Source organism: Diabrotica undecimpunctata, chromosome 6 (genome assembly GCF_040954645.1).
Source record: "Diabrotica undecimpunctata isolate CICGRU chromosome 6, icDiaUnde3, whole genome shotgun sequence".
Taxonomy (NCBI): domain Eukaryota; kingdom Metazoa; phylum Arthropoda; class Insecta; order Coleoptera; family Chrysomelidae; genus Diabrotica; species Diabrotica undecimpunctata.
Window position 1 is genome coordinate 74,383,306 of NC_092808.1, and position 13,731 is coordinate 74,397,036.

Consider the following 13,731-nt stretch of genomic DNA (forward strand, 5'->3'; position numbering starts at 1 on the left):
TGTGAGTCGCGCACGCTTGAGCTCGTCAGGGAATTCTTGTGTTGTAAGCAGCTGATTGAAGATTTTTATAACCGCTTCCGGTTGTAATGTGTTCTTCAGCAGGTAGTTATTGATGATAAAGACCTACGCATTATTAAAAATATTTGCTGGCATCAACATTTAACATCTATTCTTAGTTCGTTTTCAATAAAGCAGTAGATAATGTTCAATGTGGTATAAAAATGAATGGCGTCAATATTAATAATTTGAGATATGCGGATGACACAGGGTTAATTGCAAGCAATAACGAAGAACTTTAACATCTAATTAATAGGATTACCACAACGTGTGATGAATAGGGCCTTAAGCTAAACACCGCAAAAACAAAGGCGATGGTCGTCAGTAAAACGCTAATACAACCGGAAGTGGTAACAGCTTATGGTGAACAACTGGAGAGAACTAACAGTATCACTTACCTTGGTTGTCATCTAAATGAGAACTAGGTCATGAGCAAAGAAATTAGAATACGGATAGAGAAGGCCAGAGCTGCATTCTTTAAGATGAAGAAACTGTTATATGCAAACAATATTACTTTAAGTCTGAAAATTAGATTAGTGAGATGTTATGTGTTCTCTACTCTTTTGTATGGTGTCGAAGGTTGGACTTTGACGGATACACTTCTCAAGAAACTGGAAGCCTTTGAAATCTGGGTGTATCGGAAAATTTTACGAATACGTTGGGTGGATAGAGTTCGTAACGAAGTTGTTTTCATCGGATGTTAAAAGTTACGGAAGTCGTCAAAACAGTTAAAACTCGCAAACTTGAATATTTTGGCAATGTTATGCGCCACTCAAAGAGATATAATGTACTCCATTTAATAATACATTTATAGAGATATATTGTACTCCATTTAATAATACAAGGCAAGGTAGACGGAAGAACAGGGCCAGGTCGAAGAAGATCGTCATGGGTTAGAAACCTGAGAGATTGCCGTCAACAAAATTACTATACCCAATTTGATAGCCAACGCTCGATTATCGAGCTCGGCATATGAAGAAGAAGATATAGGGATTTATCCTTTTGTTGAAGAGTGTTGTTTAAAAAATTTATTTCTTTCTAAAATCTTTTCCCAAATAGTAAGCAACAGTATATACTCAAACGTATCATGTTTTTTATGTAAACAGGTAGCTTTGAACCTTGTTAATGCTTCTTCATCTTGGTTTTAAGGTAAAATGATGTAAACAATCTTTAATTTCATCATAATTTTCCTTTCAATCATCAGAACAAGTAGACCAACTGGTGTCACAAATGGGTTTAATACTCAAGAGTTTGCTCTTATAAAAATTTTGAAATGCATTCCACCTATTTGTAGAACTTGAAAAATATGTACAATTCCTGAACGATATTGAAAAAAGTGGTCATATCCATGCAAATATCGGCAGTAGCGCTTTCGATTAAATTTAATGAATGATTTGCGCATGGTATAAAGTGGACGGAAAAAAATATGTTGTTTTATTCGAGATTGTAGTGCATTATATTTACCTCGTATAGTTATTACACGCATTGCTAAACGCATAACTCTGTCTCCGACAGTTAGTGATATTAAATTAATTTTATTTTCTAAGTTTTCACTAGTATTAAAAAATATGGGTATAAATCTCAAAAATCCCTCCTTTATACTAAAAGAATATAGTGAAGAATGACGGTACGCTGATCTATGTGAGATATATCAGGTGTTGAATTAATAATTAGAGATTAAAATTCCGCTTTCTTTAATTTGTTCACTCTTATGAGTTGCAAATCTTTCAATACAATAGAAATAAATTCATCACATATTGTAGAGATACATATTTTATTATACCAATCTTGCAGTTAGATTGAACTCGATAAATATTCCAAAGCACGTATATAATTACCATTATTTTCACACAATATCATTTTTACCACGAAATGTTAAAGTGTAAGAAATAAATTTGATTGTCGCTACCATACGTTAAGGTACCTCCCTTCAATTTTTTTTTTCAAATATTATTTTTAAACACGTGCATAGTAAATAGGAGTGGGAACAATATATCCATACATTAAATATATCAATATCGCTATCGCTTATCGCTCACACAGTATTAATACAGCATATTGGCACGTATGTAATATAATCCAGCATATATTACACACTAAAAAATATTATGTCTAAGTACCCCTTGTCAAGATCAATTGCGCCGATATAGGTAGTTAAAATTTTGAACACTTATTTTAACTGTTTATTATCCATATAAACGAGTTGTGACTGATATTCCAAACTTATTTACTCTGCATAAAGAGACTCTTTAACACCCACAGTTATTAGTACACAAATCTGATTCGAAATATCGTCGAATAGTAATAGTCTGTATATAAAAATAGTCGCGGTGACCTGTCGTGTCGGGACGTATCGGCACACTCCGTGGCGCGAACGTCAAGAAGCGCGCGCTGGCCAATCATGTGGCTGCATCGTGGTAGCGGGACCGGACGGCGGCTCTAGACTGAGATTCCAGATGGGAGACAAGTAGTATCCTTCCTCTCGATTGATTTTATGTGGATTTTTTCGGATCTCTAGAGATTCGCGGATTTTCCTGAAATAAAAGAAGGGGCTCTTAGAAATAATATGGGTTTTTTCGAACAATATGGAATGACCGGTTTCTTGGCAGTGTTCTGCAACTGCATAATGGAAGAAAAGACCTGATCGAATGCATCTTTGATGCTCTTGAATCCGAGTTTTGACGGAACGACCAGTTTCGCCAATATACACTTGTCCACATGAACAAGGAATAGAATAGACACCACAGGAAGATAGGGGCGGTAATGGGTCCTTAGGAGAGGGTAGATATTGTGAGATTCCTTTGGGTGGTCGAAAAGTAGTCCTGATACCTTCTTTGCGAAGAATTTTGCCAATCCTATCAGTGACACTTCGAATATACGGAAGAAAAGCCACAGGAGTATTACCCGAAGATTCTGAATTTGTCGTCCTAGGGTGTAAAGGGGGATGTAGATGTCGGTGTGTAATATTTTGAATTGTGGACTTGAAGTAACCGTTGGCGACAAGGGTTTTTTGCAGATGGCCAAGTTCTTCTCTAAGGTTGTCAGGTTCAGAAATCGAAATGGCCCGATGGATGAGAGAGTTGATCACAGAATTCTTTTGGGCAGGATGGTGGTGTGATGAAGCATGTAGGTAACGATTCGTGTAAGTCTTTTATCTATAAACAGAGTGACCCAATCGGCCATTGGGCTTGGAGGTGACTAACACATCGATAAAGGGAAGGGACCGATTATTTTCTACTTCCATTGTGAATTTTATACTCGGATGTTGTGAGTTAAGATGATCTAGGAAGGGAGAAAGGGTATGTTGACCATGGGGCCAGATGATAAATGTATCATCAACGTAGCGAAACCAGACTTTTGGTTTTAAGGGGTAAGATTCTAGGGCTAAAGACTCTAAAAAATCCACATAATATCAATCGAAAGGAAGGATACTACTTGTCTCCCATCTGGAATCTCAGTCTAGAGCTGCCGTCCGGTCCCGCTACCACGATGCAGCCACATGATTGGCCAGCGCGCGCTTCTTGACGTTCGCGCCACGGAGTGTGCCGATACGTCCCGACACGACAGGTCACCGCGACTATAAATAGAGCGGTAGCGGAGTAATCGTCGGATTTACTCCCCGCCTCTCGACGCGTTAGTGTTCTGAGCTGTTGGACGTGAATCCCTGTCCTGGCATTTGATTTTCACCTCTGGCTGCGTTAAGTAGTTGAGTTACTGTGACCAAACGCCCATCTTAGTAGTTAGTATTCGCCTCTGGTTGCGTTGAGTAACTGAGTTACCGTTGCTAACTACCCATCTTCCTGTCTTTTGTTTTCTTTTTTTGTTCTCCTAAAGAAGCTACATACAATTGTAGCGAAACGTCGAGATGAACCCACTTTTGGGTCACTCACAAATGACACGGTCCAAACCCGGAAGACGAATAAACTATATTCTAATTATGTTTATAAAAATTGAGAGCATATTTAGAGATAAAGAAACTTTACTTGACTAAAACTTATAGGTTAGACATGCGTCTAATACAAATGTAACGTATATCTAGAGCAGATAAATCATGTGGTAAATAGGAAAGCGCTATTTTTGCCGGCAAAGAAGCAAAGGAAAACTCAAAGTGAGAGAGGAAGAAACCAGTCAGCTGAGGGAACTTTTCAACGATGTTGAGCTTGAATCCACCATCTACATATATAACGAAAAATAATGCGACACAAATTTAATTATAAAATTTGGACCAAAAACACTACAATAGCTTCTCCAGATATTGAACAGCTGTATTCAAACTATGCAGATACACAAAATGTGGAGACAATCTATAGTTGTTGCCTTGCTTAAACCTTGCAAAAACTTCAACGACCACAAAAGCTATCTTCCAATATCTTTATTTTGTCAGCTTTTCAAAATCCTTCTGCAAATGTTCCTTGATATGATTTCACCGATAATAAAAAAAAACTCAAATTAAAATGTAGACATGCTAATATCATGTACGTCACAAATACTAAATCTTACCCAATACAGCGAAGACAGGTGCGAAAGATATCAGGTATCAATCTGAATGCCAGTTACGACACCTTAAATTAAAGGATATTTCTTCAAAAACTATATCTCCATAGATAATAAACTTACTGGTATTATCCGCGTCTACCTACACAACAGAAGATTTTTTATATAATTCAATGGTAAGAATAGCAGATGGAGAACGCAGAAGAACGGTCTCGCTTGGGGTAGCGTAACAGTATTTACAAAAATACCAGTAGATACTAGGACTTTTATTATGTAGACGATACATCTATTGACGATATTGGGGTAGCGTAATGGTACCCACGCTGTATAATATTTACAAAAATTCATACCAGTAGATACTTCGGCTTTTAATATGTAGACGATACATCTATTGATGCACAACCAAAAACTTGTGTTGCTGAAGTGAAGAAAAATCTAAATGATACCTTAAACACAATAAAAATATAATAATAAATAAATTAATTTTTAGCCAAACCCTAGAAAAACTCAGGTGTTCTCGTTCAATTTCCCTAACAACGACGCTTTCACAAAACTGAACATCCAATAGTGACATACAATCATGCAATTATGTAAATAATACAAAAATAATATTCTCCGTATGCTTGTCAGTTGAAAATGGGGAGCATATCCTTTCACCCTTAAAATGTACACACTTGCACTTTATGCTTCTGCTGCCGAATATACCTCGCCAGTCTGGGTGACATGGACACATCCTTGACACGTAGATTAAACTATAAATTAGTCAGCCAAATTCAGCGGATATTAAGACTTCACATCAATGTATAAAATCTACACTATCATAGCTTTCAATCCACCCAATATCCGAAGAAAACTAGCTAGAGAACGAAAGAAACAAAGTCTAGATTCGCAAGGTCCACTCCATGAATACCAGCCTATTTTACGACGACTAAAATGAAGGAAAAACTCATGCCACCTCCTTAGTTTGTCTTATACTAGAGAAAGCTTGCACAGAACGCGATCTACTGCACGCAAATGATTTTGTCATTCAAACCGCTCTTTTCTGAAGGAACAGTGTTTCATTATTTAAACTGAACATATAAAGTACAGTCAGTAAGCTATTGCTTATAAAGATCATTGCAAATTTGATACAAACTTAACTTATACTGATTACTTATTACCCATAAATAGGAGATAAATCATTCAGAAGTATGTAGTATTGGTTAATAATACCTATTCTTGTTATATCAATTAAGCATTGTTTCTTTTTTAAGCGCTGCTACCGATTTAACATAAAAATATCTATTTTAGCACTTAACCATATTTATTTTGAGATAACCTTTCATCCAGATATCATATGGAGTACACAAATAAGACCAGAAGTAAAATAATTAAAAAGCTATATATATAAGATATCGTAGAACAATGGTTGAAATAAACTCAATTCTTATTAATCGGATTCTTACATAAAACGTATAAAGACATATTCACGTTAACAAAATATATTATGACATATCCGCATATGAAAAAAAAACATCTAATTCGGCAATGAAATAATAAAATTATGTTAAACAAAAAATAAAACATTTTTAAAAATACAGAGACAATAAAATTTTCTAAGCAAGTGAACATTCCATTAAATAATAAACCCAAGGTCTTTTGTATCTATACACCTTTTTTTAAAGAAGCACGTAGCTACCAAAAAAACATGAGAGCAGGTAGTTATAACTATGCACATCAGTTACACACCGTAATGCCTAACAACTAAAAGGAGCTTAGATGAACCGTTTAGCGTATATTATACGAATATATATACTCTGATATAAACCGTCGCAGAGTGGCCAAACTATCAGAGCCTACTTAAACCGATAACGTATGGTTCGAATATATATTGAAAAAGATCTGAACGACCCCTATAATATATACACGTGAACTACACAATATACATTTATGATACAGGGGTACTTATGAGCTCCACAAAATTTTTAAAAATTATGAAGCTTTGTATATTAACGAATCGACAGAACCAATATTAGGGAATGGTCAAGTGAGCTCTGTATATTGGTGTCCACTTGACCACGGGACTCACTTAAACCTGAATTTTAACATGGGCGGCGTCCTTTATGCCGTAAATATATATATATATATATATATATATATATATATATATATATATATATATATATATATATTGTTATGATGTATTATTTGTTTGTAAATGATGAGCAATGAGTATTTTTAATAATATAGGGTTTCTATCGCGGTTCTCAAAGAATTAGTTTGTAAGTACTTTTTTAAATTATCTTTATTATAACTATTATGAAACACACATATATATATCTAACCTAGTCAATGTAAATTTAAAATAAACTATCTTTAAATTGATATTCTTATAAAACTAATTAAATTCTATAGACAATGTAAAATTTAAACAAACTATCTTCAAAATTGAAACTGTTATGACACTAACTAAATTATATTAACAAAATTTTGTACCTTTCTTTCACTGAATGCCTAAATGAACTGTTTTCCACTATATAGATTCTAATCACCACTGAATGTCTTCGTACTTCGGTTATCCTTGTTTTTGTGAAATTACTTTTTCCAATTATCAGCTTCTACCAATTTAAGATATATTTTTCTTCACCAGCATTTATAAACCACCAAGCAAACCAGCAAAACAGCATTTATATTTATTCTTCTTTTCAGTATACCAATATCCAATTATTATAAGTTGATTTATACTAATCTCCAATCATAATATAATTTTAATTTCTTCCAATATTCTTCTAATATACTTTTTTAATCTTCAATAATTATTTGTGTATAATTATAAATGTGCATAATTTTTAATCTTCATTTAACTCACTATATTAAACAATTGGACTATTTGTAACTGATTGACTGTCTTGAAAATTCTGAACAATTGACTTCACTAACTAAATGAGTCTATCTTCTACTAACTTTCATAATAAACTGGCCATCTTGAATCCAAATCACGGGTATTTATATCTTTTCGGATGTTCCAGAACCATCTGGTAAGAGATCATGTTCGATTTAGTTCTATTTCTTCTATATGGATGTTCTCGAAAAAAGTATCTGTTCGATCCACCGACATAATCATTATTCCAGAATGTTCCAACATAAACAAAGGTCAAATTCTGCATTCTGGAGAATTCGTTAATGTTCTATTGATAATTTTGTTTACATTTAGGCTTTTCAGATGAGAATAAACATTTAAATCATTAAATATATATAAATTAAACATTTTAAACTAACATTATTATTATAACCCCAATTTATATTCGTAATTTATTAATTCCTGTCTGTCAATTTAAAGAGTATTTTTGGTTGCCTAGTCACATGGCTCACTTAAATATATCTACAAAATCATAATTACTAAAATACAACTTTTTACAATTATTATATGCTAATTTCTTAAAAATGCCCTCCCATAAATATATTTTTATAAAATTTTCTAGTATATAACTTATTAAAATAACCAACTACTTTTTTATATCTAATATTATGTAGTATATAACTTATAAATTATTTTCTATAACCCTAATCGTATCAATATATATATATATATATATATATATATATATATATATATATATATATATATATATATATATATATATATATATATATATATATATATATATATATATATATATATATAATATATATACATATATAATATATATATATATATATATATATATATATATATATATATATATATTGTTATGATTGTTTATTTTGACTTTAATCTTAGTTTATTGAGCCAATAAAAAAATATAACTTATTTGTTATCAAAAGTAAAATAAACTCCTTATATTACCTGTGTTAGATGAATTCAAAGATTTTCTAGTTGTCTTTTATCGGGAGGGAGAAGAAGGATAAGAATAAAAAATATATTATATTACAAAGATTTACGTTTCTTTATTTTATATGAACGAATAAATCAATTATCAAATTCTGTCGTTATCTTATCAATCAGCATACAAGAAAATAAATCAAATTTTTATAATAATAAGATTTTAAATCTACATACATTTATATTAAGTGAAAACCAATTTTACTTAAATTTTTCTTTAGTTGAAACAAGAAACAACAAAACTTTAAACTTTTGATTAGCCTAACAAAACCTCAGTTCTTATAATTTGAATGCTAATGACCATGATGTCAAACCGATCCTTCACAGATATAAAATTCAATTGTACAAAACACGTACAGCTTATTTTCTTATTGAGTTGTATGTTGGAACATACCCAGAAAAATCCAGTCTCCTCAACGATGTGATCTCTCCTTTTTGGCACCTAGGCTCCTTCCTAACGTCTCTGCAAACCTGCTGCACTAACCAAAAACACCTGATGCACTTCTCCAAAAACTCAACTACTTATTAATGACACAAAGACCTCCTTTTGTCAACTTGATGCCGTAAAACTACTTTCACAAATCTTCACAAAATGCCAACGGTAGATACAAGGACCTCTTTCAATCTACTTGCTATCTCCTTCTGCAAAACTATTCAATTCTTTCACAATGCCGGTATCCAACTCACGAACCACTCCCTATCTTGAGACAAACGACTGTTTCCTTCGATGACCAAATTACAACTGACTTCTCCGGTTCTCATGATCGGCTCACAAATTCCCATTTAAAAAACGACTGTCCAATCAAAAGCTCAAATTGTGTTTACCATGATTTTGGAAAAGCCTAATTTCGGTTTCAGAGAAAAACTAAATAGCTTACTTTAAAATTGGTTTTGTCAATACACAATTTATACATATTTCAAAAGATTAGAATATGGTCATTTAATACTCGATTATACAAACAATGAAAAGATTAACTTACAGGTAAAATGTCTTCTAATTCTAAACAAAGGTTTTTTGATAATTTTGTTTGAAACGGAAAAAGGTCGTTTGCCAAACAAATTTCTACTCTTATCTACACTAAATCTTATCTTAAATTACTATATACAATTTGTTTATATTGATATCTTAAAATTTTATTTCGATGGATTTTTTTATTTATTTTTCTTTGGTTGGGAAAGAAGAAACATGACAATATATATATATATATATATATATATATATATATATATATATATATATATATATATATATAGGTATATATATATATATAATATATATATTTATATATATATATATATATATATATATATATATATATATAGGTATATATATATAATATATATATATATATATATATATATATATATATATATATATATATATATATATGTAATGTAAATAAAAGTGATTATAGATTGCTCCAAACTGTGAGTGGGCGCCAGGAAAGTATTAACATATACTTTCCAAGGTATCTTGTAAAGCTGTTTGCTGAAATAAAAAGGGAAACAGGTATTAATTGAAATATTTAGTTTTCACCAAAAATTTACAAATACAGTCTAATTTTTCTTTTATAACTACCCACCACCAATTATATGTACAGTCAACCTAGTTATATACTAAAAAAAAAAAATTCCCTGGTTATACACAACTGATACTGGATGATCTGAATTTACAAATACTAAAATATAAGAAAATTTTAATGATATGAGTTAAAAAGGTAATTACTTGCCTACTAGAGATGTAACTCTGTACTTCGGTTTTCAACTAAATGTTCTAATCAAGTAATGAGGACACTATCCTGAGGGGATAGATGTCCAAAGGTTTTAATATATAATAATAAAATACCAATAAATAACTCCCTGATTATATGTGTACACATAAAACCTTACAACAGGGTTGAAAGGGACTAGTTAAAAACTCAACCTGTAATTGACAATTAGTCCTTAAACGTTATTTAGAATTATTTAAAAAAAATGATCTTTATTATTAGTCTAAGTAGTAGGATTTAAAGTTAAACAGAAAAAGTATATAAAGATTATTAAAATTAATAACAAGACTTAACACAAATTAGCTGTGTTCCACACTCTATGCTGGTATTTCCAACTGGTTCCCTGAAGTTATCCGGGAAGTCTTATATGGGACCTGGATCTCTGATGCAACAGCTCAGCAAGACGCCAGAGGTGCCAACCCAGTAGGGAATAACTCAATCTCTTTTCTAATATAATCCCTAGATTAGATTAGATTATGTGAGGTCGTTAAGGCCATGCGGCCTCACCGCACTTCGACCTATAGAGATCTTTTGTGCATACCTTAATCTAGTTAAACTCTAGAATGCCAATACTTCTGATGAAGTTGATGCAGTGCAGCGCCAGACAAGCTAGCCGCTGCACTTTTTGAAGCTTTTCGTTAGCTGTTGTTTGTTGTGTTTTTGGCCACCATACGAATGATGCGTATGTGACCATGGGCCTAATTATTGTTTTATATGACCAGAGAGTCATTTTCGGTTGTAGGCCCCAAGTTTTTCCAAGCGTCTTGCGGCAGGTCCAACTTGCCACCAAAGCTCTGGATAAAATTTTTTCAATATGACTATTCCAGGTGAGGTTTTGATCTAGGGTTACCCCCAGATATTTTACTTCCTTGGAATAGTCTAATGTGATGCCATTCATAGTTGGAGCCTGTAAATTGTATTTACGTCTCCTTGTGAAAGGTATCAAAGTCGTTTTACTGGGGTTGACATTTAAGCCCTCTTTCGAGCACCAACTTTTAATTTCGTTAAGAGCAGTTTGCATGAGACTAGATATAGTCTGGTCATGCTTGCCTCTAATTGTAACAACTAGGTCATCTGCGTAACCTTGAGTTATAAAACCAGAATCATGCAACTTAGTGAGAAGGTCATCCACAACCAAAGACCATAGCAGAGGCGATAATACTCCCCCTTGAGGGCACCCCTTTACCGCTGTCACAGTCACAGATTCTCCTCCAATACTAGCAGTGATGATTCTCGTTTTTAGCATTGACTGAATCCATTGTATTAGTGAGACTTCAATGCTCCTCTTTACTAGTGCTCTTTTTATGGATTCAAAAGAGGTATTATCGAATGCTCCCTCTATGTCAATGAAAGTGCAAAGAGCTATTTCTTTTGCCACTATTGTCTTTTTAATTCTTTCGACTAGCGAATTCAGAGCATTTATAGTGGATTTGCCAGTCTGGTAGGCAAACTGATGTTTGTGAAGTGGTTTCCTCGCTAATGTTTCGCTTCTTATGTAGTAATCTACTAGTTTCTCCATTGTTTTTAGGAGAAAGGAGGTCAGGCATATAGGACGATAAGACTTCGCTTCGTCTGTAGGACGTTTCCCCGCCTTTGTTATAAATACCACCTTTGCGTCCCTCCAAGTTTTTGGGATGTGACCTAACACCAGGCTTGCTATGAAAAGCCGCTGTAGTTGCGGCTGTATTTGCATGAAGCCTTTTTGAAGTAAAGCAGGAAATATTCCGTCCTTACTAGGGGATTTAAAAGGTTTAAAGCTTTTAACGGCCCATTTAATTTTATTTTGTGTAAAGATTTTTTCCGCTAGTTGCCTGCTGGATCTGTTGAGGCCCCTTGGAGCCTCTGCCAGCTGCACACTTTGCGGTTCATCTTCTTGTATTTGTTGAGAGCCAGGAAAATGGGTCATTAACAGTTCTCTAATAGTTTCCGTTAGACTCTCAGTATAATCACCATTCGGCTTTTTGATCAGTCCAATTTCATTTGTGTGGTCTTTTGAGAGAACCTTTTGGAGCCGTTATGCAGGGGCTAATTCTGTTATCCCTTCGCACATTTTTCTCCACGAGTTTCTTTTTGATTTTCTTAGTTGTTTGTTGTACTCAGTAAGGGCATTTCTGTAGGAGTCCCAACTACCTGTAGATTTTGCCCTATTGAAGAGTTGTCTGACCTTTTTTCTAAGTTTAGATAACTCTTTATTCCACCAGGGAACATCCCTAGTGGTTCTCTTGTGTTTTAGAGGACAGCTTGATTCATAGGCCTGTATTATGGCATTTTGAAGTTGCCATGAGGCTCGGTCTAGATTTTCTTCTGTGTCGAGCGACGTATCGAGTTCCTCCATTTCGCTTTCGAGACACTCTTTATAAGTGTCCCAATCGGTCTGTTTTGGGACTCGATATTCCTCAAGGCCCTTCTCAGATGCACTCAAGTCGAACCTTATGTGTTGATGATCCGACATTGAGGCTTCATTCGAGACATGCCAATTGTATATTTTATTTGCTATAAACGAACTAGTTAGGGTTATATCAAGAACCTCTTTCCTAATTGCGTTTATAAATGTGGGTTTGTTACCTCTGTTTGCAATATCTAAGTTATTAGCAGATATATAGTCCAGGAGGTGCTCACCCTTGTTATTGATTCCTGTGCTACCCCATACTGTGTCGTGTGCATTTGCATCGCAGCCAATAATTAATTGTCTGTTCTTGCTCTTGCACCATCCCATAAGTCTTTGAACTTCCTCTAGAGGTGGATGGTTTTCAGAGTCACCCGGAAAATAGGCCGAAGCAATAACGATTTGCCTCTTGCCTACTTCTGTTGGCATTTCCACTATTGCGGTTACCAAATCTGCCGTGGTAAATTCTGGAACAGAAATATATTTAATATTATGTGAGAGCAGTAATGCTGCTCTTGGATTGTCAGTATTGATATTATAGAGTAACCTACTTGATTTCATGTTGAGTCCTTGTATTCGTCCTCCATTAATCCAGGGCTCCTGTAGGAGGCCAATGGCTAGGCTGTCGTCAATGAACCTTTTTCTAAGCACACTGGTAGCTGCTTTTGAATGTTGAAGGTTTATCTGCAAACATTTCAGCCTTTGAATCATTTTTATAGGTTGGTTTGGGGATTTTTTAATTTTCCCTTGCCTTTATTGTCTGGTTTCCCAGATTTTTTTTGATCACTAGCTGATTCCTTGGAGTCAGGCCTTTGCTTGCCTGTCCTCCTGGATTCATCTTGAGCACTTTTTTGCTGATCCGGGGCCTTAGACAGCGTAGCAGGTTTTTGAGACCCGCTAGCTGATTCCTTGAAGTCAGACTTTTGCTTGCCTGTCCTTTTGGATTCTTCTTGAGCACTTTTTTGCTCATTCGGGGCCTGAGACACAGTAGCGGGTTTTTGAGACCCACTACGGTGAGGAATTTCTGTTCCCTCTACAAGTCTCAATGTGGCACCCTCCCATGGCTGTATCTCTCCAATGTGTGTCTTTAGCCACTGCAAGGTGGCTTTGTCGGCGCACATCAAAGCTAGCCAGCCAGGTCTGTTTTGAGCGCTCAGAAAGTT

At 34.2% G+C, this 13,731-nt stretch overlaps 1 protein-coding gene across 1 annotated transcript; it reads right to left on the bottom strand.

The window, feature by feature from the left end:
• Positions 1-12,196: 12,196 nt before the first annotated feature.
• LOC140444440 (uncharacterized) lies at positions 12,197-13,279 on the bottom strand. Its single transcript, XM_072536196.1, has one exon. The coding sequence runs from the start codon at positions 13,277-13,279 to the stop codon at positions 12,197-12,199; it is 1,083 nt and encodes a 360-aa protein (XP_072392297.1).
• Positions 13,280-13,731: the final 452 nt, after the last annotated feature.

Bases quoted from the DNA above. Each gene is read 5' to 3' on its own strand.
- LOC140444440 (XM_072536196.1), bottom strand. From the start codon at position 13,279: ATGATTCAAAGGCTGAAATGTTTGCAGATAAACCTTCAACATTCAAAA.